The following is a 27,870-nucleotide window of genomic DNA, read 5'->3' on the forward strand; positions in this document are numbered from 1 at the left end:
GAAGGCGTGCTCCACTGCGTTGCAAGCTGCTTCTCCTAAGAATGAAACGGACTCCCCAAACCCTCCTTCCTCCACAGAGCCCTTGCAGATGCATCCAAGTGCTGAAGGGTCCTCCTGATTCTTAGAGTGGCTGAGGCTTGGCTGGGCTCTGCCTCTGGTTTAGGAGACCCCATTCATTTGTGGCAAATACCCTGAGTGGGTCCACAGTGTGGCAGCCCGGAGGAAAGGACTCTGGGAGTGGAGACAACATGATTACATACACGCATTATATGTTCAGAGGCACATATGCCGGGGGGTGGGGGGAGAGGGAATTGGATGAAGGTGGCCAAAAGGTAGAAACTTCCAGTTATAAGATAAGTAAGTCCTAGGGATGTCATGCACAACAGGATAAATATAATTCTCACTGATGTCTGTTACACAGGAGAGAGGTTAAGAGAGTAAACCTGAAGTTTTCTCATCACAAGGAAAAAATATTTTTTTAAATTTCTTCAACGTTGGTTCTTTTTTTTGTTTTTTTTGGCTGTGCCACATGGCTTGTGGGATGTTCCCCGACCAGGGATTGAACCAGGGCCCCGGAGGTGAAAGCCCAGAGTCCTAACCACTAGGCCACCAGGGAGCGCCCATTTAATGTTGTTTCTATATAAGATGCTGGATGTTTACTAAACTTATTGTAATAATCATTTCATGATGTATGGAAGTCATTATGCTGTCCATTTTAAAGTTCTACAGTGCTGTATATTAACTATATCTCACTGAAACCTGAAGAAAAAAAAGTCCATATTTTGTAGACATTATTTAAGGTGGGACAATGGTCCTGTGTTAGTACACCAGAGCTTCTTTTAGCTCACTTTTAATCTATAGAGGGAGAGAAGACAGACAGGGCTGCTGATGTGACAGGGGGCAAATAGGTTGCTGCTGGGTCTCCGAGCTGTTTCTGGAGTTATAAGTTCATGGAGTTTGTTTATCTACGTTCCAGGCAGCGGCATATGCCCTAGGGACATAGGGATTATATCACTGCCACAGTGGCTGAGCCTCGGAATGAATGATACAGGGAACAGGGAGTATCCACCCGGTACACTCACTTGTACAGTCACATTCTGCCTCATCTCCTATCTTGCCAGACAAGGAAAACAGACATTGAACTGAGTGTTCAGCAGTATTTGGTCTTGGAGTTAAACTGCCTGCATTTCGATTCTGGCTCAGCTGGGTACCATCTGTGTAGCCTGGAGCGTGTTAATGAACCTCTCTGAGCTGCTCCAGTTCATCTGTAAATGGGGAGAGATGACAGTGCCTGTGACTGCCTCATAGGACTGTGGTGTCTAATAAATAAGGTAATTCGTGTAATGAGTTTGCACAGTGAATGCTTAATAAATGTTAGCTATCAATAACTCTTATTTTTAAAAATTCAAACATATCTACATTAAGAAGACTGAGCGTCTACTGTACACGTACCCTTACGCTAGGGGGTGATGTGGGGACTATAAATCACTAGGAAGAGGCGTGTAGCTGGAGAGATCAGGGAAGAATTCAAAGACTCTTGAGCTGGGACTCGAGGGATGGGTAGAGGATGGATAGGGAGACGTGGGGGGCGGGATTCTAGGTGTGGGAACAGGGTGAGTGAAGTGGGGGACAGTGTAGGGGAACCCCACGGAGCGCTGTTGACAGGGCTGGCCCTGCGCACCCTGGGAGGATGGCACGCCCTCCCAGTGCTGTGACCCACTGGCTCTCATCCTTACTGGCTCACCCAGGCACTTGGTTCCAGCTTAGCTACTTTCCCCACCGCCCCTCACAGCCTCGAGTCCCCTTTCCTTCTCTGCTGGCCAAGATGCACATTGATTCTTTCACTTCTATCCTCTTCAGTTAACGAAACTGGACCCCAGCTTTTCTAACGTCATCTCACCATCCTGCATAAACCCTCTGGGCAGGTCTTCCTGTCTCCACGGTTATGCATCTGGGGTAGTGATTTTTCTTCTTGGTCTATCTTTGTGGTCCCTGGAACCCTCTGTGGCCCACAGCTGCAAACAGTTTCCTCAACTTCAGAGCATGGAATCACTGTGACACAGTCACGGTAAATGTCTGTGGTTTAGAGATGATCAAGCATGTGGTGCATGTTCTCCTTCCCTGGGATCTTTGGGCTTCTATTCTGAAGGGCTTTGGAACTGTAAACACAGGATTCCTGCGACAGTAAACACCATCAGTAGTATCTATACACCTGTGGAATCTTGGAAAATAACTACACTTCGGATTCGTCTCAGCTGTTTAAGTCAAAGATCTTTATTCCCAGTTTCTTTTTAAAGAAAGCTCTTATAAGAATCAGAGACGAAAGATCACACGTAAATCACACTTCTTCCTCAATAACAAAAATACGGTTTCAATAATTTTTAAAAATCAGTTTTTAGGGATCCAGAGAGCTGGGAAAATGCTGCTGGGTTTTTCTGGTCTACCGCGGAATTTTCTAAGTCATTTAGAAGGACGCATGTGTATCGTGGGTGCCTTATTTCCCTCCACGAGAACAAGAGCCTCAGGATCTGGAACGTGCTTATTTCAGGAAATTGGCAGTGACTGATTGGCTCTGAAGGAAAGTCGGCCCTGCTGGAGCTGCACAGGGAACTTCATTTCCTCCTGGAGGAAGTGGGCACAGACGCAAGCATCCGGGGAGCTCGGGTTCAGCCAGTTATTCATTGCTCTTCACCAGCCAGACCTCGTTGCGGCGTCCGTAGGGCTTCATGGGAGGGTCATACCCAGTGCAGAAGTAGAAGTCACTCCGGCAGGTGGCTGTACCCTCCAGGGTGGTGCGCAGCTGGGCGGCACGAGCTACGTAGTCAGTTGCCCTGGCATAACCGCCAAACTGCCTGAGGACACAGAGCAAGTCACTGGTTCAGAAAGGACAGGGTCTCTGAGAGAGGGGGGGGATTTCAAAAGAGTCACTCACTACTCTTATTATGACAAGCGTGCTCTAGTTGTTAAGATTTCAGATCTGCCCCTTCCTCCAGGGGTGGACTGAATCTCACTGAGCGTGAGCCTCGTTTGTAAAACTGGGATATGTTTCCTTTTTCTTCCAATCGGTTATGAGCATTAACTACAATCACGGATGTAAAAAACTCTAATGCAGGGCCTGAAACACAGTACATTCGGCCCTCTGCATAAGGGGGGCGGTCTGTACCCGCAGATTCAACCAACTGCAGATTGAAAATATTTGGGGAAAAAAAAAACATTCCAGAAAGTTCCAAAAAGCAAAACTTTAAATTTGCCACGTGCCATCAACTATTTACATAACATTTACAGTAATAGGTATTATAAGTAATCTAGAGATGATTTAAAGTAGATGGAAGGACATATGTAGATTATATGCAAATACTATACCACTTTAGATAAGGGACTCTTGGATTTTGGTATCTGTGAGGGTCCTGGAACCAGTCTGGAACCAGTACTGTAGTCGGTACTAAAGGCGAGCTTCCCCTCCCTTTCTGAAATTTCCTGAAGAGATGGGAGGCTGACTTTTCCCAAAGCCATGGCTTTACCCTTTTCTCTAGCTCTCTCTGCTGCCCCAGTCGCCTCTCTTCCCTGCCTCTCTGTCGCCAGCTGTCGGGGAGGAGAACCAAGGGAGTTAGGGTGGAGCTGGAGCTCAAGTTTCTCCCACTGCAGAGCAGTTCTAAGGACAAGTAGCAGCTTTGTTAAAAAACAGAGCTACCTTGTGACCACCTAAAGGGGTGGGATGGGAGGGTGGGAGGGAGACTCAAGAGGGAGGAGATATGGAGATATATGTATATGTATAGCTGATTCACTTTGTTATACAGCAGAAACTAACACACCATTGTAAAGCAATTATACTCCAATAAAGATGTTAAAAAACAAACAAACAAACAAAAAAAACAGAGCTACCAAAGGCAGGGCCCCGAGGCAAGCTTTAAGCATGCCCCAAATAAAGAAATCACTTCTAATAAATCCTTTCTCCTGATCAAATCAGGAAAGCCTTCTTTTTCTAGAAAGTAAAGATGCTTTTTCCTAAATCAGGCTTTTCTCTTGATGGCAGAAGGTGGAGACAGAGAAGCAATAAAGTTTGTCTTTTCACGACTATTATTCTCTCCTTACGTCACCTGCCTTCTCTCCAAAATTCATCCCGTGACCTACCCTAAATATACCACTCTAAATCTGGGGCTGCATTAAAATCTTTACTAGCGTCAAGCACATCCCCATTTCTAACGAGCTTTATGACTCAAAGGTCCGAATCTGCACCAAGCCAAGATTCGGCCAAATGCATTATTTTGGGTGGGGTTCTCTGACTCATGCTTTGCTCTTTTATAAGCGGTTAGTCATGCTCCCTAAGCATTCAGCACATTGATTACAGGGTTACTGTTTTGAAAACACCCAGGATTTCATCTCTAAGGAGTTGGTTATTCTAATGTCTAGACAACAGCTACAGAACATGGACAGGGCTGAGACCAATTTGGGAGACAGGAGGCTTGGTCCTTCAAGTTTATTGAAGGAAGATTATAAGGCAGATGGAGAAATGTGAGTTCTAGCTTCATTGAGGCTCAAATGAGATAAAACTGGATTAGGAGGCAGAGGATGAATATTAAGGAAGGACTGTTCTGACAATAAAAGCCTGTAAGACACTGGGCTTATTTTCGAAGAATGGCTATAGATTGAGGACCACCTGTCTGAAACGAATCAGATGCTGGATGGGGGTGGGGTGGTCAGGTGTTAAATGCCTCTGCAGCCCCCTCTCACGCTGTGATACTGAGCTGTTTTCTGTGCAAATCGATGATGTCCGCTCTTTAAGCTACTGGGTTCTACAAACATCCAAAGGAGTGGTCCTCAAATATCTTCATTCATCAGCTGAGAGGCAAAATGGCTAGTTGTGTGCTCACATCCTACCTCTGCCACCGTCTAGCTCATGGTCTTGGGCAAATGCTTGCATTTCTCTAACCTTCAGGTCCGTCATCTGTTCAGTAGGAGTGAGGGCGTCAATTTCAGAAGGCCGTGGTAAAGATTAAGAAAGAGAAAACCACGCAAACTCCTCAGCCTCCTGCCCGTCACGTGGGAAACGCAGAGCAAACAGTAGCTACTGTGGTTACTTTGCAGTTTGCTCAGAACAGTCGTTCAGTTCCCTGACGCCCGAGGCGAGAGACATAATGGTGACGTAAAGTAAGATCCTGAACCGAGCGAGAGAGCTTAATGACGAAGAACTGGCTCAGTTAACAACCTCAACTTCTCAGTGAGGCCTCCTCTCAAAATGCTTTCAATCTTGTAACCCCACTCCCTTTCCCCATTCTTCCTTTCCCCTCCCTTCTTTCCTTCCTCCCTCCCTCCCTTCCTTCCTTCCTCCCTCCCTCCCTTCCTTCCTTCCTCCCTCCCTCCCTTCCTTCCTTCTTTCCTCCCTTCGTCCTTTCCTATCCTTTTCTTTCTTCAGTACTTCTCACCTTCTAACATACTATATAATTTATTCTAACATACTATATAAGTTATTCATTGTTTACGGTCTGAGGCCCCTGGTAGAATACAGGTCCCATGAGGGCAGGGATCTTTGTCACTCTTTGTCCACTGCTGTATTCTGAGCACCTAACACACATATTAGACCTCTTGGCTAAATGAACAGTCTGGGATAAATGACAGAAGTTGCTGTCTTCAGGCTGATAGACCTAAAGATGAGGGCACTTAAGTCTGTTGGCCTCCATCTTCACTCACTCATAGAATAAAATCTGAAGCACCTACTAAGGGCACAGTGGTGGGAATTCAAACAAACAAAGTGGAGGGACTGGGGCCATGTTGGAAAGGGCCTTGAAGGTCACGCTAAGGACTCTGAGCCTGACCTTAGATGCAAAGATGGACTCAGGAAGGGGTTTTAAAGTTAAGGGACTGCCGTGATCAGACTGTATTTTGGAGAGACCCCTCTGGGGTGGGGGGGTGGGAAAATGAGGGGAAGGGAGTCACGGGAGGCCAGGAACAGCTGACCGAGAGATGAGGAAGGCCTGGACAAAGGCAAATGTGGGAGGTGAGCCTGGGGTGGGGAGAGGCCAGGGCGGGGGTGGGTTGGAGGGAGTCAAGGATTCTCCAGGGCTTCCAGTTAAGTCTCTGAATGGAAACTGACACCGCCACCCAGAAGAGGGATTCGGGGCTGAAGAGTCCCTTTGGAGAGGAGGGGTGGGTGGGTTTCTCATCTGGTTTGGGGCATATTTCTACGAAGGTGCCTATATGAAACGAATTCGTGCAACAATTATTGAGCCCCTAAGCGTGTGCTGGGCACTGTGAAATCTGCCTAGACTTGGGTAGGAACTGGAGTCAGAGATACGACCGGGGAAAGAGACGGGTCTAGCGACAGAAACTTGGGCGTCCCCCGTGAGTAGGTGCTGGCTATGGTCACAGCGAAGAGGGGGATGAGGCCCAGGTGGTGAGCATACAGAAAGGCAGCAGGCTGTTCTCAGAAATCCTGGTCCCCCGGTGCTGGGAGGAGGACGAAGGCTCGACAAAGGCCACTGAGAAGGACCCACCTGAGTCCAAGGAGACCTGGCAGAGAGTGATGCGGAGAATGTCATCATTCAGGGATTCTTAAATTCATTACCAGAAAAAAAAAAGACCCTTGACTTTTATAGTTTTTCCCAGGCTGACTAAGATGCTCATAACGAGGATGAAAATTTCCCTATTGCTTCATCAAGGAAGCATTCTACTGGGAAACGAGCAAAGCTGGATGAGCTGCGGAACAGATCCACGTGTGCCAGTCTAGCCAACTGACTCGAACCCCCATCACAGAACCGCATGAACAAGCCAGAAAACCAAACCCTCCCAGGCGCAGAGCCCTAGGATGTGAAGGAGGCCCAGCTCTGGCTGCCTCGTTCCCCGGGCTCAGCTTCCACGCTGCACCCCCAGCTCTCCAAGTCCACGGGCACATCTGACTGTGAGTTAAGGAATGCTTGTAAAGCGCTTTGAGCTTCTCAAAGGAAAGAAACAGGAAGTCTATACACCATTTCTGCAAGCCTGTTAACAAGTGTCTAAGTCTCCCTCTTCAAAGCTGCTCACCACCAGGGCTCTGTAGTGGGAGCTCAGTATTCCCAAGAATTTGGTTACCATGGGAACCGAGGAAGGACACACATGCCCTGGATTCCAGAAATACAAAAGGAGCTGCCTAAAAAGGTCTGGAAGAGTTGGGGTGGGGGGATGATGCAGGCTTCATTGAGGCGGGATAACAGACGGAGACTTTGGTCCAAGGTCCGAAGAATCAGAACGTGTTACCTTTCAGGGAGTGCCTGGAGCAGGCATGCAGCGAGGAAGAGGAGAAATGGAATGACTCTGAGCCTGACCATCCGACGTGGCCTAGAACTTTCACAATCAACAGGTCAGCACAGATGTGTGGAGAGTCTGCCATGCACATAGCCCTGTGCTAAGCAGGAGAAGCATAAGACGAAGAGCTGATAATTCCACATCAACAGGAAAGAAGCTTAACACCGTATGGCATTTCATTCAATCAGATTGAACCAGGCTTATGGAGTTGAGCATCGCTCAAGCAGGAAACACACGCTCGAGAGCATAGAGCCGCAAAGACGATGGGGAAGACTTTCTACCCCGGCGAGGTCTAAGTGTAGTGGTCAGGACAGAGACACACATACAGATTAGGCAGGGCAGGAGAAAACACCAGAACGGAGGTACACACAGAGCGCTCTGGGGGCAGGGAACAGGGAAGCGTTGGCTCTGACTTAGAACATGAAGGGGAGGGTGCTATGGACGTGATATCAAGCTGCTATCTCTTGAGCGTCTCTTCTGATGCCGGCAGTGAACAACATGACAAAAATTCCTGCCCTCACAGAGCTGCCAATGAGCAGAGGTTGGGGAAGGGCTGAGAGGAGCTGGATGAGTGAGTGAAGGTCTGGGAGTGGATGTTGTATGTGTGTGTGTTTGAGGCGGGGCTTGGGAGGTGTGGGTGACATGCTCTGAGGCTAGGCGGACCCCCGGAGTGGGGCTGTGCTGTGGAGGACAGTACACGCCACAACAAGGCATTTTACTAGGCTTCACTGCCTGGCCAAACATCTGGGGACCCAACCCAAAGCCCACCCATCCCCCTTCTTATTTTATTACTATCCTGGGCTTGGTCCCAAACCTCGGATGTGCCTCGGGCAGAGTCAGGCGAGGCCCACAGCCAGAGCCAAACAGCAGGGGGAAGTAGTGCGATCGGTCCTGTGCTTTAGGGCTGGCGGTGACAAAAGGACGTCTCAGAAGAGGCAGAGGTGGAGGAACTAGAGACACTAAGGAGGCCTCGGCAACGGTTCAGGCAAGAGGTGATGAAGACCGTGGCCGTGCGTTTGGAGGGGAAGGCACAGCCAGGAGGTGACTAGGACTCGGTCAACACTGATGTGGAAGATGAAGGAGTCGGGATGGATGTGAACGGGATGGGTAGGATGGAGGGGGCCTCTAGGAAGACAGAACACTGGGGGTCAGAGGTGGGAAGGAATGTGAGTTCCAATCGGACATGCTGATTTGGGATCCACCCGAGGAGGTTTACACGGCGATGCTGCCCAGAGAGCTTGGGATAAAAGGCGGCAGCACCAGCCATGTTGATCTGGGTTCATCCACCTGGAAATAGTGACTGAAGCCCCTTCCAAATACTAGACTAAAGGGACAACTGAGCAGCTGTGGGGGGAGTGAACGGTGATGGATTAGGTTTTAGATACAGAATCTTATCACTGGCGGGGCGCTCAAAGGGGACGGGGCTTAAATAGCAGAGGTACCCAATAAACATTTGTCAAACGCAACCAAACTTGCCACTTGGGACAAACGTTGCGTGCATAACTGTCGCACATCTGATCAGATGGTATTTGAATTCCTCCAGGGCAAGGGCTTCAGTGTCTCATCATCTGTCCATTTTACTCTGAGACAGATTATGCCGGAATGTATGTATACATGTATTTATTTATTTATTTTATTCTATTTTTTGTTTTGGTTGTGCCGCGTGTCATGTGGGATCTTAGTTCCCCGACCAGGGATCAAACCTGAGCCCTCTGCATGGGAAGTGTGGAGTCTTAACCACTGGACTGCCAGGGAAGTCCCGAATGTATTTATTTTTGAGTAGAAATAGGCTTCCCTATAATTTCAGTTCAGATACCACTTCTTATCTCTGGAACGACACTGTCCTGAAATATCTCGAGACATTTACTTTTTGTCTGTTTTCCCCACTACAATGTTTCTCCCACCTCAAGGGGCAGACGCTTTGCTCGTTCCCTGCTATATTTTCAGCACCTAAAACGCTTCCTGGCACAGAGTAAGTGAATGATGAAGATGTGATTTTTTTTGACTGAATGAATGAATGCGTAAGTGGCCTCGCCTTTGTCTTCACATTGAGTCTGAGGAATGGTTAAGACGTTTAAGGGAGCTGGATGGAGGTCAGGTAGGAGAGTTACTGATGGAAGGGTGACAGCTGAAGCTGAAGCTATTGGGAGGGGCCGAGCTCTTGAGGGAGGAGAGCAGGAGGCAAGGTCCAAGACTTTCATTCATTTACTTATTCACCAGCTTTTCTGTTTTTAATTAAAAAAATTTTTTTAAAGAGCCTTCAAATCCCCCTTTTTGTTTTGTTTTATTTTATTTTTACTTTTTTTGGCCGCGTGGCTTGTGGAATCTTAATTCCCAGACGAGGGATTGAACCCGCGCCCTTAGCAGTGAAAGCTCAGAGTCCCAACCAGTGGATCGCCAGGGAATTCCCCTTATTCACCAACTTTTAACTGAGCACTTAGAAACCAGCCAAAGGCCCTGCCTGCAAGAACATTCTAGTGAGGGAGAGGACAGTAAATAAATGAACTAATAGGTATATAAAGCAGGTGACAGTAGGTGATGTGAAGAGAACTAAAGCTGAGTAAGGGGGTAGAAAAGGAAGGGGAGCTATTTTCGATAGGACGGTCAGGTGAGGCCCCTGGAAGTTGACACGAGAGCGCTTGGGTGTTGAGCAGGCCAAGTAGGGAAGGCTGTATCGTGTCACCCGTGGCCCAAACCTCCTGTGATACAGATGAACGCTGGAACCCTCTAGGAGCTTGGCCTACACTGGTCTGTAGCTCTCCTAGGCAGTAATATGGGAACGCCCTAGAGGCTTAGCAGTTGGACCCTTTCTTCCAAACTCCTCTTCCTCTAGGCCGAACTTCCCAAGCTGCTGGTGGCCTCAGTTAGGGCCTGGTCATTCAGAGAGAGAAGCAACATTGGCAGCCCTAGAGGCGTTGCCTCAGGGCCGACAAAGTGCTGTCACATGCAAAACCTCACTGGACCCTCCCGACACTGCGTCCTAAGTTCTATTTTATAAATGAGAAAACTGAAGCTCAGAAACCCAAAGTTATAAAACTCATAATTATTAGAGTTCAGGTAGTAGCTTGACTTTTTTGTTAATTCTAGTAAAACTTGACCTAATTCTCAGAGGGTGGTGCAGTCAGAAAGAGAACAGGCTGGCACTCACTGAGTGTTTCCCTAACGTCCAGCAACATGCAGGCACTTGCGGATATTATATTTCATCCTCACAACAACCCCATGGGGCGCTACTCTTACCCCCATCTCACGGATGAAGACACTGAGTCACAGAGAGGCTCGGTGAGATGCCAAAGGTCCTCTGGCCATTAAGCGGTAGAGCTGAGCTTGGAGCACAGGTCACCCCGACAAGGAGCTCCTTGTTTCCAACTCTTTCCTTTATACCCAGACATTTCATTAAGATCATGAAAGTCTTGTTAACACCATCGAACCTCTCCTGCTGTTGGTCTCTGTTGAATTGCACTGAGGAGGCTGAGCTCTAACCTAAGTGGCCTTTCTAGAACACAGAGGGAGGACAGTGGTCTGGAATGAGGCCACTCATCGAAGTGTGAGGACAACTCCGTTGCCTCTTGTGAATACTGAAAAAACTCTGATCACGTAAATTTTTCATAGCCTTCTTTTCATTTAAACAGTATTTGTCATACATACTGCTAATCAATGGACATCCCTTCACAAGGTCATAAAAAAGGAAGACTGAGTTAAGGATGCACTATGTATTTGAAACAGTACTTGTGCCTTCTATTATGTCATCAACTCTGCCTTCCACAGAGAGGTACTATTAAACGCACACTTGACTGTGCAGTGACACCTAGTGGCTAGTTGAGGAATGAACAGATGCTAACTTAGGATCCGATGCTAACAGGTTAAAAAAAATTCATTGAGCCAGGCTAGATGCCGTCTTTGTCACTTTCCTCTCTGTTTAGGTTGCAGTAAAGGAAACTTCGACAGACCTGGCTTGAATAGCACCTTTTAAAGAGATTCCCTTTCCCACCATAAGGAACCAGGGTTCCTTGGAGAAATGGCTAATTCCAGCTCTGGAGCAAGAAATGTCAAGATGTGCTTGAAATATCCTGTCCTACCAGAAACCAAGGAAGTTACTGAAGATTACCAGGGTCATGTCAAAAGGACCAAGAAACCAACTTGAAGAGGTTCCCACTGGCCAAAGATGGGACAGTTTGAGCATCTGTGAGAATAATAACTGCAAAGAACTGAAACACATCAATTATGTTTGAATTCGTATGTTTATATTGGTACTCAAAAACCAGAGATCAACACTGCCTCCCCTTTGGAGGATGTTAAGAAATGAAATCATTATTCTGAAAACTGATAAAGAGAAGGCATCAAGTTAAAGAGAAGGTATCTGGCCTTTTTTCTACAACTCTATCTCAGGGAAACCAAATAGTAGATGAAGGGAAGTTTCTCTTTACCAAAGTACTCTGGCTAATAAATGAAGAAGGAAAAATAGAGAATATTATCATTTGACAACCTCTAAGGAAACATGGCATCTGGGAAATGGTGATCTAAGGTCACTAATATCACAAAAACAGAGGCAAGCCAACATCATGAGCCCCTGATGGAGGTACACAACACCATCTTTGAAATAACCTTGCCCAAAACTCAAACTTGAATCTGATTATGCCTCTAGTTCTGACTATGAATTTCAAGCAATACAGGGGCAGAGAAACATGTTAAAATGCCACAGTAAGGAAACCAGCAAAATTCAGACTGTGGGAAACACTAGGATAAATGATCCATAAACGGCAAGGAAAGATGAAAACGTGTGGTGGTGAGAAAATCAACAGATCAATAAAAGCTTAAAAGATGTACCAACCAATTGCAATGGATGCATCTTATTTGGACCTAGATTCAAACAAACTGTAGGAACAAATTATGAGCTAGTAAGAGAAAACTGAACACTGGATATTTAAAATTATTGTAACAGTAATGAATTGTTAAAATTTTAGGAATAATAAGATATTATTTTTGTATTTTTAAAAAGTCTTCAGTAGTCACAATGAAATATTTATGAATGAAATAATGTAATGCCTGGAATTTGCCTAAAAATAATTTAGGGTCGGGACCAGGTTGAAGTTGTGAGGATACACATGACACAAAATTGGCCTTGAGTTAATTATCATTAAAGATGAGTGATGGGTACGTAGGGTTTCATTTTCTTATTCTATCTTTCTATAAGTTTGAAGATTTCCCTACTAAAAAGTTAAAGGCAAAAGAAAAAAATTGGACCAAGTTATTATCCTGGGTTTGGAAAAAGAAATGATTAGAAACTAGTCCGTTCTGCTTGAAGTCTTATGTGACCTGACTTAATCATGTCAACCTCATTTCTTATGAAATAAGAAGGGGCAGGGCTTCCCTGGTGGCGCAGTGGTTGAGAGTCTGCCTGCCAATGCAGGGGACACGGGTTCAAGCCCTGGTCTGGGAAGATCCCACATGCCGCGGAGCAACTGGGCTCGTGAGCCACAATTACTGAGCCTGCGCGTCTGGAGCCTGTGCCTCGCAACAAGAGAGGCTGCGATAGTGAGAGGCCCGCGCACCGTGATGAAGAGTGGCCCCCACTTGCCACAACTAGAGAAAGCCCTCGCACAGAAACGAAGACCCAACACAGCCATAAATAAATAAATTAAACCTTATTTAAAAAAAAAAAAAAAAAAAAAAAAAAAAAAAAAAAAAAAAAAGAAGGGGCAAAGAGAAAGAATAATTACTGAAACCTACTACAGGTCATAAACATTAAGCAGTTTATAAATAGCATCTCAGTGAATACTGAAAGGTAGTCTCTAACAATAATACTATGAGGTAGATTATATTATCAACACTTAAGATGGGAAAACCAAGTCTTATAGAGGCTGAGTAACTTCCCAAGCATCATCCAGGATTCAAACTAAAATATACTTGTTCATCATATTACACCAGGCTGCCTCCCAAGACGCAGGAAAGAGGATGGAGAGGACAGAGTGGGAACTAGGAGAGGACAGAGTGGGAACTAGGATGAGACAGCTGAGACACCTGGGGCTCAAGATTTAAGGAGGTGCTCACTCTCAGGGCCAACCCTACATACACTTGGACAACTGTGAGACTGAGTGTCTCCTTAAATTTTGCACAACAGGTGCGCCCGCTTCCTCACCCTAGTCCCAGCCCTGGGAAAAGATAGTCTAGGTATTCTTTAAATAGAGTTTGCTTTCTCTGCAGCCTCTGCAGTGAAGGCTGGAAAGTCTGAATGAGGGCTGGAGCAGAAGAGGTGGAGGCTCCTGTCACACAGGAGGATTTTAACAACTGGGGAGTCACTGATTATCTAGAAGAGACCTGGCTTCTGAAGGGAGGTTGAGGCCCAAAGAATAAAATCATGCAACCACTTGCACCTGTTATTCTCTAAAGTCAAGGGAACTGGACCCCAAGTAAAGCCCTGGAAACAGGACTAGAATAATAGGAGGCACATGTGCTCTGCTGAAAGGCCCACAGACCATGAATAACTAAGGCGGTAGCAGTCCGGCTCTGGCAAACGCTCCCTGCCCTTCTGGCATTCAAGGGGAGTGTGGGGTAAAAACAAAGTATCTCTAGCCCTTTATGCTCCCCAGATATTCATGACCCCAAAGTACAGATTGACTTAGATATTCTCTGAATCTCCCAGAACCCTGCTGTGGCTAATGTAGATGTTCAGCTTAAGCTGAGGGGATATTCTCTGTATCCAAATCAGTTTGGCAGCTGGCAAAAGCGTTTACTTAGATACAATGCAAATGTTTGTGTGCTGTAGGCTGAAGAAATTCAAGAAGAAAGTCAGTATTCAGTATTTCTTAATTCATCAAAAATATGAATTTAGAAAGAGAAATTAAGAAATAATCCCATTTACAATTGCATCAGAAAGAACAAAATACCTACGAATAAATTTAACCAAGGAGGTGAAAGATCTTTACACCGAAAACTATTAAGACATTAATGGAAAATCTGGAGAAGACACAAATAAATGGAAAGATATTCCATGCTCATGGATTAGAAGAATTAATATTGTTCAAATGTTCATATTACCCAAAGCAATCTACAGATTTAATGCAATCCTTATTAAAATTTCAATGGAATTTTTTACAGAAATAGAAAAACAATGTTAAAATTTGCATGGAACCACAAAAGACCCTGAATAGCCAAAGAAATCTGGAGAAAGAAGAACAAAGCTGACGGCATCACATTTCCTGATTTCAAACTATATTACAAAGCTATCATAATCAAAACAGTATGGTATTGGCATAAAAACAGATACAAAGATCCATGGAACAGAACAGAAAGTCCAGAAATAAACCCAGGCATACATGGTCAACTAATTTACAACAAAGAAGCCAAGAATGTACCATAGGGAAAGGACAGTCTCTTCAATAGATGGTGTTGGGAAAACTGGACAGCCACATGCAAAAGATTGAAACTGGACTACTATCTTACACCATACACAAAAGTCAACTCAAAATGGATGAAAGACTTGAACATAAGACCTGAAACTGTAAAATCCCTAGAAGAAACCACAGAGGGTAACCTCCCTGACATCGGTCTTGGCAATGATTTTTTTTTTGTATTTGACTCTGAAAACACAGGCAACAGAAGCAAAAATAAACAAGTGGGACTACATCAAGCTAAAAACCATCTGCACAGAAAAAGGAAACCATCCACAAAATAAAAAGGCAACATATTAAATGGGAGAAATTATTTGCAAATCATATATATGTAATGGGTTAATATCCAAAATATATAAAAAACTAATATAACTCGAGAGTAAAAAAACCCAGACAATCAGATTAAAAAGTGGGCAGAGGATCTGAATAGACATTTTTCCAAAAAAGATATACAAATGGCCAAGAGGTACATGAAAAGGTGCTCAACATCACTAATCAGCAGGGAAATGAAAATCGAAGCCACGTGAGATGTCACCTCACACTTGTTAGAATGGCTATTATGAAAAAGACAAGAAGTAACAAGTGCTGGAGAGGATGAGGAGAAAATGGAATTCTTATGCACTGCTGGTGGGAATGTATATTGGTGCAGCCACTACAGAAAACAGTATGGAAGTTCCTCACAAAATTAAAAATAGAACTACCATATGATCTAGCAATTCCACTTATGAGTATATATCTGAAGGAAATGAAATCACTAGCTTGAAGAGGTATCAGCACCCCTATGTTCACTGCAGCATTATTTACCATAGCCAAGGTGTAGAAATGACGTAAGGGTCCACAGACAGATGAATGGATAAAGAAGATGTGGTACATACATACAATGGAATATCATTTAACCATAAAAAGAAGGAAATCTTGCCATTTGCAGCAACATGGCTGGACTGTGAAAGCATCATGCTAAATGAAATAAGTCAGAGAAAGGGAAATACTGTATAATCTCACTCATATGTAAAATTAAAAAAAACAACAATTGAACTCACAGATACAGAGAACAGATTGGTGATTGCCAGAGGGTGGGGAGGTGGAGGGTGGGAGATCTAGCTAAAGGTGGTCAAAAGGTAGAAACATCCAGCTATAAGATAAATTAGTTCTGGGGATGTAATGTACAGCAGTGACCACAGTTAACAATATTGTACATTGTATCGTATATTTGAAAGTTACAAAGAGAGTGGATCTTAAAATTTCTCATGGGGACTTCCCTGGTAGCGCAGTGGTTAAGAATCCACCTGCCAATGCAGGGGACACGGGTTCGAGCCCTGGTCCGGGAAGATCCCACACGCCGGGGAGCAACTAAGCCCGTGCGCCACAACTACTGAGCCTGTGCTCTAGAGCCCATGCTCTGCAACAAGAGAAGCCACCGCAATGAGAAGCCCGCACATCGCAATGAAGAGTAGCCCCTGCTCGCCGCAACTAGAGAAAGCCCGCGTGCAGCAACGAAGACCTAATGCAGCCAAATAAATAAATAAATTTGTAAAAAAAAAAAATTTCTCATCTCAGGAAAAAAATGTGTAACTTTGTTTAATGAAGGATGTTAACTAAATGGTGGTAATCATTTCATAAGATAAACATATATCAAAGCATTATGTTGTATTTTAAACTAATGCAATATTAGATGTCAATTCCATCTCAAAACTGGAAAAAAAAAATGCAAATGCTCACTGCAGATGATTCACGTGCTACCCGTGTATGCCTAAAGAACCGTTTCCTTACGTGGAATAGACAGTGATGCCTTCCCTGTCTTCGATCTTAATGCTGTCATCACTGGGAGCTGGTGGGTTGCTTTGAAACTCATTTGGAATCCGGAACCAGACTTTTAATTTCTTCTGTAGGGACCCATCGGCACTGGGGAACACGGCAAAGGAAATAGGAACTGTCATCCCCATCCCGATTCCTGAAAACACAGAACCCCACAGAGGGATGTGGGTGTTAGAGACAGAACCTGCTCAGGCCCATGGACCATCTGCTGGTCTCATTCTTCTTCCGAGACAATATTTGTTGTTCTTGAAATTTATAATAAGTATTTCAGGCATTAAAACATATCATCAGACAGACAAAACACCTCTTATTTGTATATATTGGAGGTAAGAGCATAGTGAGTCAACTCGTCTGGAAAAAATTATTTGGTAATATATATTTAAGACTGTAAATATATCAGTATCTAATTACTTCCTATCTAATTGTTGATTTTAATGAAATAATCCGAAATACGGAAAAGGCTATAGGTAATAGGATTTTCCTTGCAGCAGAATTTATAATGGTGAAAAATTGGGATTCATATAAATGTTCAAAATAGGAATATGTCTAAGTAAATTATAGGCACATGATGTAATTTGATTTAGCTATTAATAGTTATGCTTAGGACTATTTAGCTACAGTGTAAAATAATTATGAAGTAAGTGACAGAAGCAGGATGTATTGCACAAACACTATGATTACATTTTAAAAACCTATTAAAAAGCCCTAAAAAATACATTCGAAGATGACAATGATTATATTAGAAAAGATAGATTAGGGGTGCTGTTTTGTTATTTTCAAAAATTTTTAATGAGTTTATAATTTTTACACATATTTTCTTCTAAAGAAAATGTTATGACAGTGCTAAGAAGGAAAAGATTTCTTCTTGACCTCTTACTGGTCAACTTATGCCCAAAGCCTGATTACTTTGGTCCTAGTAAATGTTACTAAGGTTAATACTAGTTTCTAACTTTCTCAATTATCAACTTGAGATATATCCTAAAAATTCAACACGTTGTCTCTTTTTTCACCTTGTGTTCTGACCCATTTTGGGTTTGCACTGATTCCAAAGTGCAGGACAAATTAGAGAGCTAAAGAGTTAAATTCGTATTTAAATATGGTTTACATGCTAATAGGCACACTGAAACTTCAGGCCTCTCACTTTAAAAACAGGGAGGCAGCCAGCACAGACTGCCAAGTCTTTTTATTTATTTATTTGTTTGTTTGTTTATTATTTTTAGGCCATGCCACGCGGCTTGTAGGATCTTAGTTCCCCGACCAGGGATCGAACCTGGGCCCCCGGCAGTGAGAGCGCTGAGTCCTAACCACTGGACCGCCAGGGAATTCCCATGGACTGCCAAGACTTTAAGAGGGGAGTAGACTAAGAATTCTCAGGCTCTTTATTTGCCAGAACAGAGCCAGGGACCCTCCATAATCATCACTCACTGACCCTCAGTATCCCCACACAATCTGAGCTACCAGGGGGCTGACTCTGGAGATTTCCAGTCTGGGGGCAGAGGTCCCATGTCAGAAGCTGGCCTTGTTCTGTGGCCTGGCTTCTCGTGGGCACACCTTACCCAGTCCACCAATCCAAAGACATGATAAGCAGTGTAGGGTTAAAAAATAACAAATAAACAAACAAAGAAACAAACAAACAGCGTTGTGTCTCCACACCTGGGAGAGAAGCATGAACTCAGTGCTACTGAGCGGGGATCCCAAAGTCGGGGGAGGCTGGCATGAAGTCAGTGGGTCTCCCCAGAGCCTCCCTGCCCACAGAGCACAGCAGGTTCACGTGCCACTGAAACAGGTAGTGACAGGTGCCTTGTGGTCCCTCCCTGTGTTTTCCATCGAGGACGTGAGGCTATGCAGCCCTGGCCTATGAGACCAGAGCCAATCCTTCAGGGATACTCACCCTTGTCATTGGTGCCTCCCACATACTTCATGACTTTGGGCATTGCTTCCCGTAGAGCCTCATCCACAGGCTTATCAGTCACTTCCACTGTGGCAAACTTCCCACCTTCACAGGCCCTCTCCTCATAGGAGACCTCTCCCTAGAGGCAGAGAATATGCAGCGCTTAAGAGATATAAAGTAGCAACCTGTGATGACTCTAGAAACAGTGCAAGTCCAGTTACCAGAGGCACACACTGCTAAGGAACTTTCCATAAAGAGCCCAACTATGGTGACAGGGAAGAGACAGGCCAGAGTATGAAGGGCCATGACAAACAGATTCTGAGATTTCTTACAGATGTAGAGACAGCAGAAAAAGCTTCATATAATCAATATTCACAGAGAAATAATAGAAGATATTATAACCCAAACCACCCAGAATGCTATAAAAATAGACTGTTCTGAGATCAAAGAGCTCTGGGAAATTAAAAATATAACAGACAGGAAAAATTCAGTGGAAAGGCTAGAAGAGAAGATTGAAGGAAATATTCTAGAAAGTCAAGTAAAAAGGCAAAGAAGTAGAAAATAGAAAAGAAAATCAAAGGATCAAGCCAAGAGATCCAAACTCTGAATAATAGGAAACCCAGGAAAAGAGAAGAGAAAATTGCAAAGGAGGAAACAAAGAAATACAGCAACAATCCCACAAAACTCTATGGCCCCGAGATTAGCCTCAATCTAGTAGAAGGGCTACAATTCAAGAAGAATCAGAGTAGTTCTTTTCACACTGTACTCCCAGACGCAATTCCTCTTCCCAATCTGTCTCACTAAGTCACACCCCCCCATGCCCCTCCATGACCAGCTGCACTGTCACCTCCCCCCCAAACCCTTCCTCCTTGGCAGTGATCCCCTCTCTGTGTTGAGTCTCTGACCTAAGGTCGTTACCCTTTCCCTATAGACCCACACAGCCCTCTTTCACCCCTCTTCCTCCTCCTCACCATTTGATGTCTCATATGAAATAGTTTTGTATTCCTGAACATGCTGTAAGGCAGTGCTTTCAAACTTTAAAAGAAACCACAATCCATAACAAGAAATACATTTTTACACCACACCCTATCATGAACATACACGTTTGAAGCAAAGTTTCACAAAATAACACTTTACCCTTATGGACTGGATGCATTATGATACATGTCTTTTCTTTTTTTTTTTTTTAAATTGAAGTATAGTTGATTTACAATGTGTTACTTTCAGATGTACAGCAAAGTGATTCAGATATATATATATATATACATATGTGTGTGTGTGTGTATATATATACATATATATATATATATATATATATATATATATATATATATATATATTCTTTTTCAGATACTTTCCCCTTATAAGTTATTACAAAATATTGGGTATAGTTTTCTGTGCTATACAGTAGGTCCTTGTTGGTTATCTATTTAATACATATAGTAGTGTGTAAATGTTAATCCCAAACTCCTAATTTATCCCTTCCCCCACCTTACCCTTTGGTAATCGTAAGTTTGTTTTCCATCCTGTGGATCTATTTCTGTTTTGTATATAAGTTCATTTGTATCATTTTTTTAAAGATTCCACATATAAGTGATACCACATGATATATATCTTTGTCTGACTTACTTCACTTAGTATGATAATCACTAGGTCCGTTCATATTGCTGCAAATGGCATTGTTTCATTCTTTTTTATGGCTGAGTAATGTTCTATTGCGTATATACACTACACCTTATTTATCCATTCAACTGTCGATGGATCTTTAGGTTGCTTACATGTCTTGGCTATTGTAAATAGTGCTGCAGTGAACACTGGGGTGCATGTATCTTTTCGAATTATGTTTTTTTCTCGATATATGCCCAGCAGTAGGATTTCAGGATCACATAGTAGCTCTCTCTTTACTTTTTAAAGGAACCTCCATACTATTCTCCATAGTGACATGCCTTTTCTTTCTATCCTGTTTATTTCTATTTTGCTCTACTAAAGTGAATTTTAGTCTAGTCCACAAAAGGAAAAAAAAACCTTGATCTATATTGATTTTACTCTCTGGTAATGGAACACCAGTACAGTTTGAAAAATCTGCTAGAAGGTCTTTGTGAACAGAAACTATACCCCAGAGCTTTACATGTTAGATGCTCAAAAGATATTTATTTATTGATTAAGGAGGTGCCTCTCTTACTAATGATTATAAAAAATAGACACATGACAGAGGATCTGGATGCCCCAGGCTGGTCAAACAGGCCTTCCTACGACATCTTAGACTGAAGATTCAACTTCCAAGGGGATATAATGAATCTCTAGAGGAGGGTAGGACTGTGAGTGGCCTATACAGTCTGAAAAAGTACACTTAATATTATAATCTTATACCTAGAATGCAAAAACACCTATTGTTTTTGCAATGCAAAATTGAAGGAGACTAGTGAGAAAGGGGTCAGGGAAATCTGAACATAAACCCTGAGTGCCAATTTCATATACTTCCCTCCACACGGGGCAGGGGAAATTGCACCAGACCAAGAATCGAGAGGCCACAAATTGGCCTTGACTTTGGGGCACTGTGCCTACTAATTCCGAGGACTGCTATGAGGCCCTCCCCTTAGTGAGTCTGACACTTCCAAAGAGCCTTCAGTAGCAAATTGTGTTACGTAAACTTAGGGTATTTTGCTCTTTCTGGCTCCGTCTGTCACAGCAGAGACCAGACCCAGCCTTCATTTGAGGTCCCACTGAGTCTTGCCGCTTAAAATGTTTTAAATTCCAGAAATGTCACTCTGTGAGTCACAGAATTTCAGCCTGAAAGAGGTTTCAAGGTTCACCCAATCAAACTAATTTTACCAAAGAGGAAATGAACCAGAGACACTGAGTTGCCCAAGACCACACAGCTGCTGAGTGGTGAAGCTGGAACCAGAATTCAAATCCCCAAACTCTGGTCTAATGCTTGCCACAAGGCTCTATGCTCCACAGGGGATGAATTGGATGTTTTTTTAACCTCTTTCTGTAGCTACTGAGGTAGTTATTTCTGACAGACATTTGTAGGTTCGTGTCACACTCAGAACTGGGCCATCAAAAGTCATTCAATGTAGCTCCTTCTCTTACAAATGAAGAAACCAGTGACCAATTCTCTCGGGAGAAAGAGCTGGCTGGCTCTCTCCTTTGTTTTCTTTCCTTCTTTTATTCATTCAACCAACTAAAGAGATGAAAGACATGGTCCCTGACATCAGGAGGCATGGTCTAACAGAAGCAGCCAGGAAAACAGGTTATAAATCTGACGATATGTTTAAGGGGAGAGGCGCTCCAGGGCAGTGTGGGAGCATGGAAGAGGACCACCTAGGTTAGTTTGGGGGACACGGGTGTCTGTTTACAAGTTTGGGTAGGCCAAGCTGCATTTGAGGTGCTTACAGATCATCCAACTGGACATTCAGTCACCGATGCATTGATTCATCGAATAAACATCTACTGAAAACCTCTGCCAGGTGCTACAGATTTGGAGATTAATATGATACAGGAAGTCTAGTTGGATGGTGAGAAGAACTACGTAATTATTATATGATGTAGTAAATGCTCTGATAGTTTAGGGAGGGCAATTTCAGGTAGCAGGCACCCTAGGGGTAAAAGCAATGAGCTGAATAACATTATGATGACGGTGAAAAATATAAGTAGTTCACTGCCACTGGAGCAAGAACTGTCCAGCAGGGCATGGCAAGAAAGGAGGCCAGAGACTCTGGCAGGGGCCAGACTTCCGAAGATCTGAAGGCTCTCACAGGGAGTTGGATTTTGGAACCACTAGTCCAATGACGGTGATCTGACAGCAAGTCCATTTCATCTACCCCAAATTAGTTCAACCTACTTTTGTGATCTAAATATAGGGTTTTGCAGGCGTGTCTGAGTCTTGAGTGAGCATGTTCTCAGCTTGTTCCCCGAGGCCGGAAAGTCCACGGCTAGAAAGGAACGGCTGCTGAGAAAGGAATCCAGTTTGATTCAGGGAGCCCAGCCCCCATGATAACTCTACCATCCTTTAAGGCTGAGCTTAACTCTACCTCTTCTTCCTGAATGATCCTGTCTTCCCATGAACTTCAAAGACAGGTGACACTAGAGCTGGAAGGGCGCTTACAAATCCATTGGTTCATCTGTCTCTTGTTACAGATGAGCAAACCGTCCATTGTACAGTTGGACACATGGGTCTGGACTCAGCAGGGGCCTGGCTCAGTTAGGATGCATCAGCATAAGGGGCAACCAAAGCTGGGAATGAGGCTGTGTTGCCCAGGGAACATAGAGCATTCTATATAAATTAATCAAGTTAATTAATCCCCCGCCTAAAAGCTGTCATTCACCAAGTTCTTAACTTATCTGTGATGGCCCAGGCACCACTGAGCTTCTTCCTACTTTGCCGGCCATACCCCGAGCACCTCCTCACTGGCCTTCTGCTATTTCCTTCAATGCCACGGTCATTCCTGCCTCAGGGCCTCCGTACCTGCCTCTTCCTCTGCCTGGGGGATTCCTTTCCTGTCTCTGCCCAATGAATCCCCACTCACCCAACAGGTCCCAACCTAAAAAGTCACTGCCTCAGAGAGGATCCCAGTTTAAAACAGGTTCCCCATGATATTTTCATAAGCCCTTGTATTTTCACAACATAGTATATTGTAATTATAATTACAATGGAATTATAATGGAAGATAATTACAATGGAAATTGTGATGGAATAATAGTGTGTTTAATCTCCAACTGCAATCGTTAAGTCCCATGGGGTCAGGGACTGTCTGTATTGTGTACCGCTGTATCTCCCAGCGTCTAAGACCACGTCTTACACATATATATAGTAGGCCCTCTATAAGGATTTGTGGGAAAGGAGGCCGTGGAGTGAAGCCTGGCTTTACTCTAATGAAAAGGAATATGGTAGCCATAGCTGGCTGGAGAGATGAGAACCTAGCCTAACTATATATATCCAGCCTGGAGGAAGGTTGCGCCACATTGTCTGAACGTGGTTCTCCAACAAGTACTGCCTGTTTTCACAGCATCTATGTCTGTAACTTCTCATTTGAACCACTGGATCACTATGAAAATTTAGCTTTGAGAGATGGATATTATCCAACTATTCTGATTTTCCAGGGAGCTGAATTTAAATAGAGTTCTATTTCTGCAGAAAATAAAGCACCTAAGTTAACACCGTTAGCACATGTGATTCTTCAAATTTAACATCTTGAGTGCATTTCCTTGTTACGTGTAACAAAATAATGGCCTTCCCTCACCCCACATTCAGCTAGCTTGTGCTCCCACGTCAGTAACTAGATGAGGATTTCAGCCAGTGGCCACAAATAGCAGTTTTCAACATTCAGTGGGAACCCTGGTCAAGTTCAAGTCCCAGACAGAGATGTTGCAAGAATGCCTCTTGCTATGAGATTTGCAAGGTCCTCTGCAAGGTTGTTTTTTTTTCTCTTGCCACCTGCTGTGGTTGGTATACATGCTGATTTTGGAAGCCAGCTTTCTCACTATAAGAAAACAACAATAATTATTATAATAATGATCAACCTAACTGAGTACTTTCTATGTGTCACGTATTATTTTAAACAACCCTGTGAAAAAGTAAGTGTTTTTATCTTCATTTTCGGATGAAAACAAGAGGTTAAGTAACGTGCCCAAGATACAGTGGCAAGAGGTGGGGTAAGGATTCCAAGCCAGGCAGTGGGGTCCTCATCAACGTGCACAGGCTGGAAACAAATCCCATAAAGATGTCCATTACTAATATCAGTCCTGCTCTCAGCAGCCACAAGACCCACCCAACCCCACACAGAGAGCTGTGTGTCCTCCTCCCTCCCCAAGCAATGCAGAAGGACCTGATAAGGTCCGCAGCAGCCTGGGCCTCCCCACCAGGTGCCTGGAATCAGCCCTGAACATCTGGGTGAGTCTGACTTTGAGCTACGTGGGGCACCCTGTGTAATATATTCATTCACCCAGGAAAGTGAACAATGGTTTCTGACCCAGACTCTTTCCAGGAAGAGAGAGATCATTTCAGAAAGAGGCTCTCTTCACAATAACAACACCCTGAATTTGTATATTTTTTAAAAAAAAAGATTACAAGGATCTTCGACTGTTTAATTCATTGTCACATAAGGCATTGTCATTCTCATCTTACAGCTGAGGAATTTCAGGGTTCAGAGTGGTTGAGAGGTTAAGTAACTTAACCCAAATTACCTGGAAAACTAAGGGAAAGCTAACAATCAAGTGCTAGGTATTTTGTTGAACAATTTATAATTGGTTTTCTCCTTTAAATTTCAGAACAATGTTATAAGACGTGGATTATTATTTTCTCTCATGATTAGCATCAGAGAGGTTAAATGGGCCGTGACCACGAAGCTAGTAAGAGTGGAGCTGAAGTGAGTTCCAACATAACGATATTACTACATTTGTAGGGTGTATTAGTTTACAAATCATTTTCATGTTTCTTAAACAATTTAATATTTCTAGCAACTCTGGGAGTGGATGGGGAAGATATTTTGATATCCTTTCTACAGTTGCAGGCACTGAGGTTCATTCAGGTTAAATGATTTGCTTCAGCCTGGTAACAATATCCCGTATGGCTCCACATTCTTATCAAATGTTGAGGGAAGATGCTTATCAGGGAGCTGCATTTATCCCTGGAGACACCAAATCAGTGGCAGGTGACACTGTACTATAAGGGGCTAACAGAAAACCAAATGACTGGAGCGTTCTGAACAGAGGCACCTTGATTCAGAGAACTGATTTCACAGATCATAAAAGAGCTGAGATGCCCAACAGGGACAGTGAAGCAACCCTGAGGTTAGTAAGTGCCCTACAGAGGTAGAGGGAGGCTGATCTTTTACCTGAGCTCAGATACCTGGATCACTTGGTGAGAACCAGAACCACGGTGGCCTGGCTAGCAAGAGCTGGAGCCCCAGAGAAGCTCCTGCTTCCAGAGACCTGATAGGGAGGAGAAGGAGTGGGAGAAATACCCTGGCCTCTCCCTTCTTCCTGCCCTCCTATTTCCCTCTAGTGCCTCCCACTGGGAGCCCAGACCCTCAGCCTGCATTGCAAATAACTGTTAACACCAAAGACAAAGTGAGCCCAATTCTACTACAGAAAGGAAAGTTCTCTGCAAGCTGTGGGTAACACGTGGGCTCCTCAAGTGTCAGGGCCAACGAGGACCCTAGAGATCATCGGGCCGAGTCCACAGGCTGGTATGCACACAGGCGACATCCCACCACAGACAGATCCTCCTGCCTACCTGACCCACAGGGTTTACAAACATTTGTAACAGTTAAAACTGACACAGTTGTCCTACTTAAAACCATAGCCTCACCCCTAACACTCTCTAGGCCCTCCTCCCCTTCCCTGCTTTATTTTTGATCACAGCACTCATCACCACCTGATACATCAAATATTTGACTTACTTGTTCATTAGTCACTAAAGGAGAAGTTCCATGAGGACAGGGATTTTTGCCAGTTTTGTCCACTGCTTTATCCCCGTTGCCTATAAGAGTACCTGGCCCACTCAACAGTTATTTGTTGAATGAATAAATTTTAACTTTAGAGATTTCACATGAAGAGTCTGGATTGCTGGTTTTCCTGAAAAACCCAGCAACCCTGGTTCACATCACTGCATGACAACTGCCTGGAATTACCCTTTGCAGATGGGGACTTGAGTTCTCTGTCTCCAACTTGCCTCAGTTCGCACCCTGCCTTATATTTTGTCACTCATTTTCATTATGCGCCTGGCTGCTTGTAGGCACCTGAATAGGTCACCTTTGATCAGGGCTAAAGTGCTTATTCTACGTACGGCTAAGGAAACAGATAGAGACAGATGAAGTAACAGGCCTCTGGCTATAGCTGCTTGAAGAGTCCAGACTCTAGTTGAGGGCTTTTGTGTGATGATCAATGTAATGGGTACCTGACTTTGGCCCCCCAGACAACATGGTCCTTTAACAGATGAAGCACTGGGCAGGGAGCTGAGTATACAGCTGCGAGGTGCGCAAGGTACCTGCCCACAAGGAGGTTATCATCTAGTGGCAGATTTCTTGTTTTCAGGGGGCAGTCTAACTTGCCTGGGTGAGCACTAATGTTAGTTTGGGGGAAAAGTGCAATGATGCCCTCCTCACTCATCCTGTATTCTAGGCGTCCAACTCCCATAGGCCAACAAGCCATTTGACAGCTCTGGGCCTTTGCACGGGCTCTTCTTGTTTCTGTGCATTCCTGCACATCCCTGAGGCCTAGCTGACGACAGTTCCTCTGCGCAGGCCCCACTATCACCCCCTGGCAGAACGGACTGCTCCTTCCCCTGCGCTCCCGGCCTTGAACAGTTACCTCCTTCGCAGCGCAGATCTTGTTCTATTATATTCAGTTCGCCGCCAAGGACAGTTTGGGAGTTTCTTAAGGACAAGCACTTTTTCAGTCTTTCCTGCAACCGAAGGCCTCTCAGCGAACAAATATTCATAAAGTTTGGAATGTTTAAATGGACGAATGCATTCAAGAGGCGCAGTCCATCTCGGTAAGCTGGGATTCTCCCCTCAAACCCATCCTGCCTCTTTGGCTCCCCTCCTCGCAGCACAGCCCTTCGCCCCGCTGCACCCGACCTCCTCCTCCCCTCCTTCCCAGTCCAAGCGCTGGGCATCGGAGGGCCGTACCCACGGCAGACGCCAGAACGCACAAGCCCGGGCACGTTCCTGCCCCACCTAACCACCCTCCAGCCGCGAACAGGGTGCGGTGGGCGCGGCCCCCCTTCCGGTCCCCGGCAGCCCTGTGGGCCTACCTTGTCCCCTTTGCTCAGGATCTGCCAAGGCCAAGTCTCTACGCTCCCAAACAGCGAGTTCTTGATCATGCCCAACATGGTGTCGCCGCGGCGCTCTGGATGCGCGGGTACACACTGTGTGGCCGCTGCGGCTGGCGTCAGCTGGGCTACCCGGAGGGACGGGGGTGGGGGGGGGGAGGGCGGGGCGTGGCGAGCGGGGAGGGCGTAGCGTGACGAATGGGCGAGGCGAGCGGGGGGTGGGCGGGGCGCCTCGGGCTCCGCCCCTCGGAACGCGCTCGGGGAGGTGGGACTCGGCGGCAGGGGCGGCGCAGGGGTCGCGCTCTGACACCTGCCGGCCGCCCACCAGGGGCGCGGGGCGGTGGGTAAGCACGTCGTCCTCTGCTCGCCCTGCCTCCTGTACTGGCTCTGACCTCTTCCCTGGGGGCCTGAAACAGATGTGCCCCGGTGTGGGCTTTAGGCAGCGGTGGTGAACACCCCGCTCTCCACCCTCCCAGACTGTCCCCCGCCGTGTCCTCTCTCAGGTACCTGGGCGCTAAACTGCAGAACTTTCGGATTCCTCGCGTGCTTTGCCGGGCCTCCACCCCCAGGCCCTGTCCCCAGGCAGGCGCTATATCAGGTTCACAGTCTTTGTAGCCTCCGCCCTTAGGGACCCCTGGCTGCAGCATCTCCACCGACAGATGTCCTATTTTGCCCTCGGCCCCTGCCACCTCTCATCCAGACGATTGAAAAAGCATCTTAAC

The 27,870-nt window shown here is 45.0% G+C and overlaps 1 protein-coding gene across 1 annotated transcript; it reads right to left on the reverse strand.

The window, feature by feature from the left end:
* Window positions 1-2,253: 2,253 nt before the first annotated feature.
* Window positions 2,254-27,286, reverse strand: HEBP1 (heme binding protein 1). Its single transcript, XM_059935343.1, has 4 exons — window positions 27,131-27,286; window positions 18,373-18,511; window positions 16,437-16,617; window positions 2,254-2,852 (listed from the first exon to the last, which is right to left on the reverse strand). The coding sequence occupies exons 1-4, from the start codon at window positions 27,206-27,208 to the stop codon at window positions 2,675-2,677; spliced, it is 576 nt and encodes a 191-aa protein (XP_059791326.1). The 5' UTR covers window positions 27,209-27,286; the 3' UTR covers window positions 2,254-2,674.
* Between the last annotated feature and the right edge of the window lie 584 nt (window positions 27,287-27,870).

The sequence above is a fragment of the Balaenoptera ricei genome, chromosome 10 (genome assembly GCF_028023285.1).
Source record: "Balaenoptera ricei isolate mBalRic1 chromosome 10, mBalRic1.hap2, whole genome shotgun sequence".
Classification (NCBI taxonomy): Eukaryota; Metazoa; Chordata; class Mammalia; order Artiodactyla; family Balaenopteridae; genus Balaenoptera; species Balaenoptera ricei.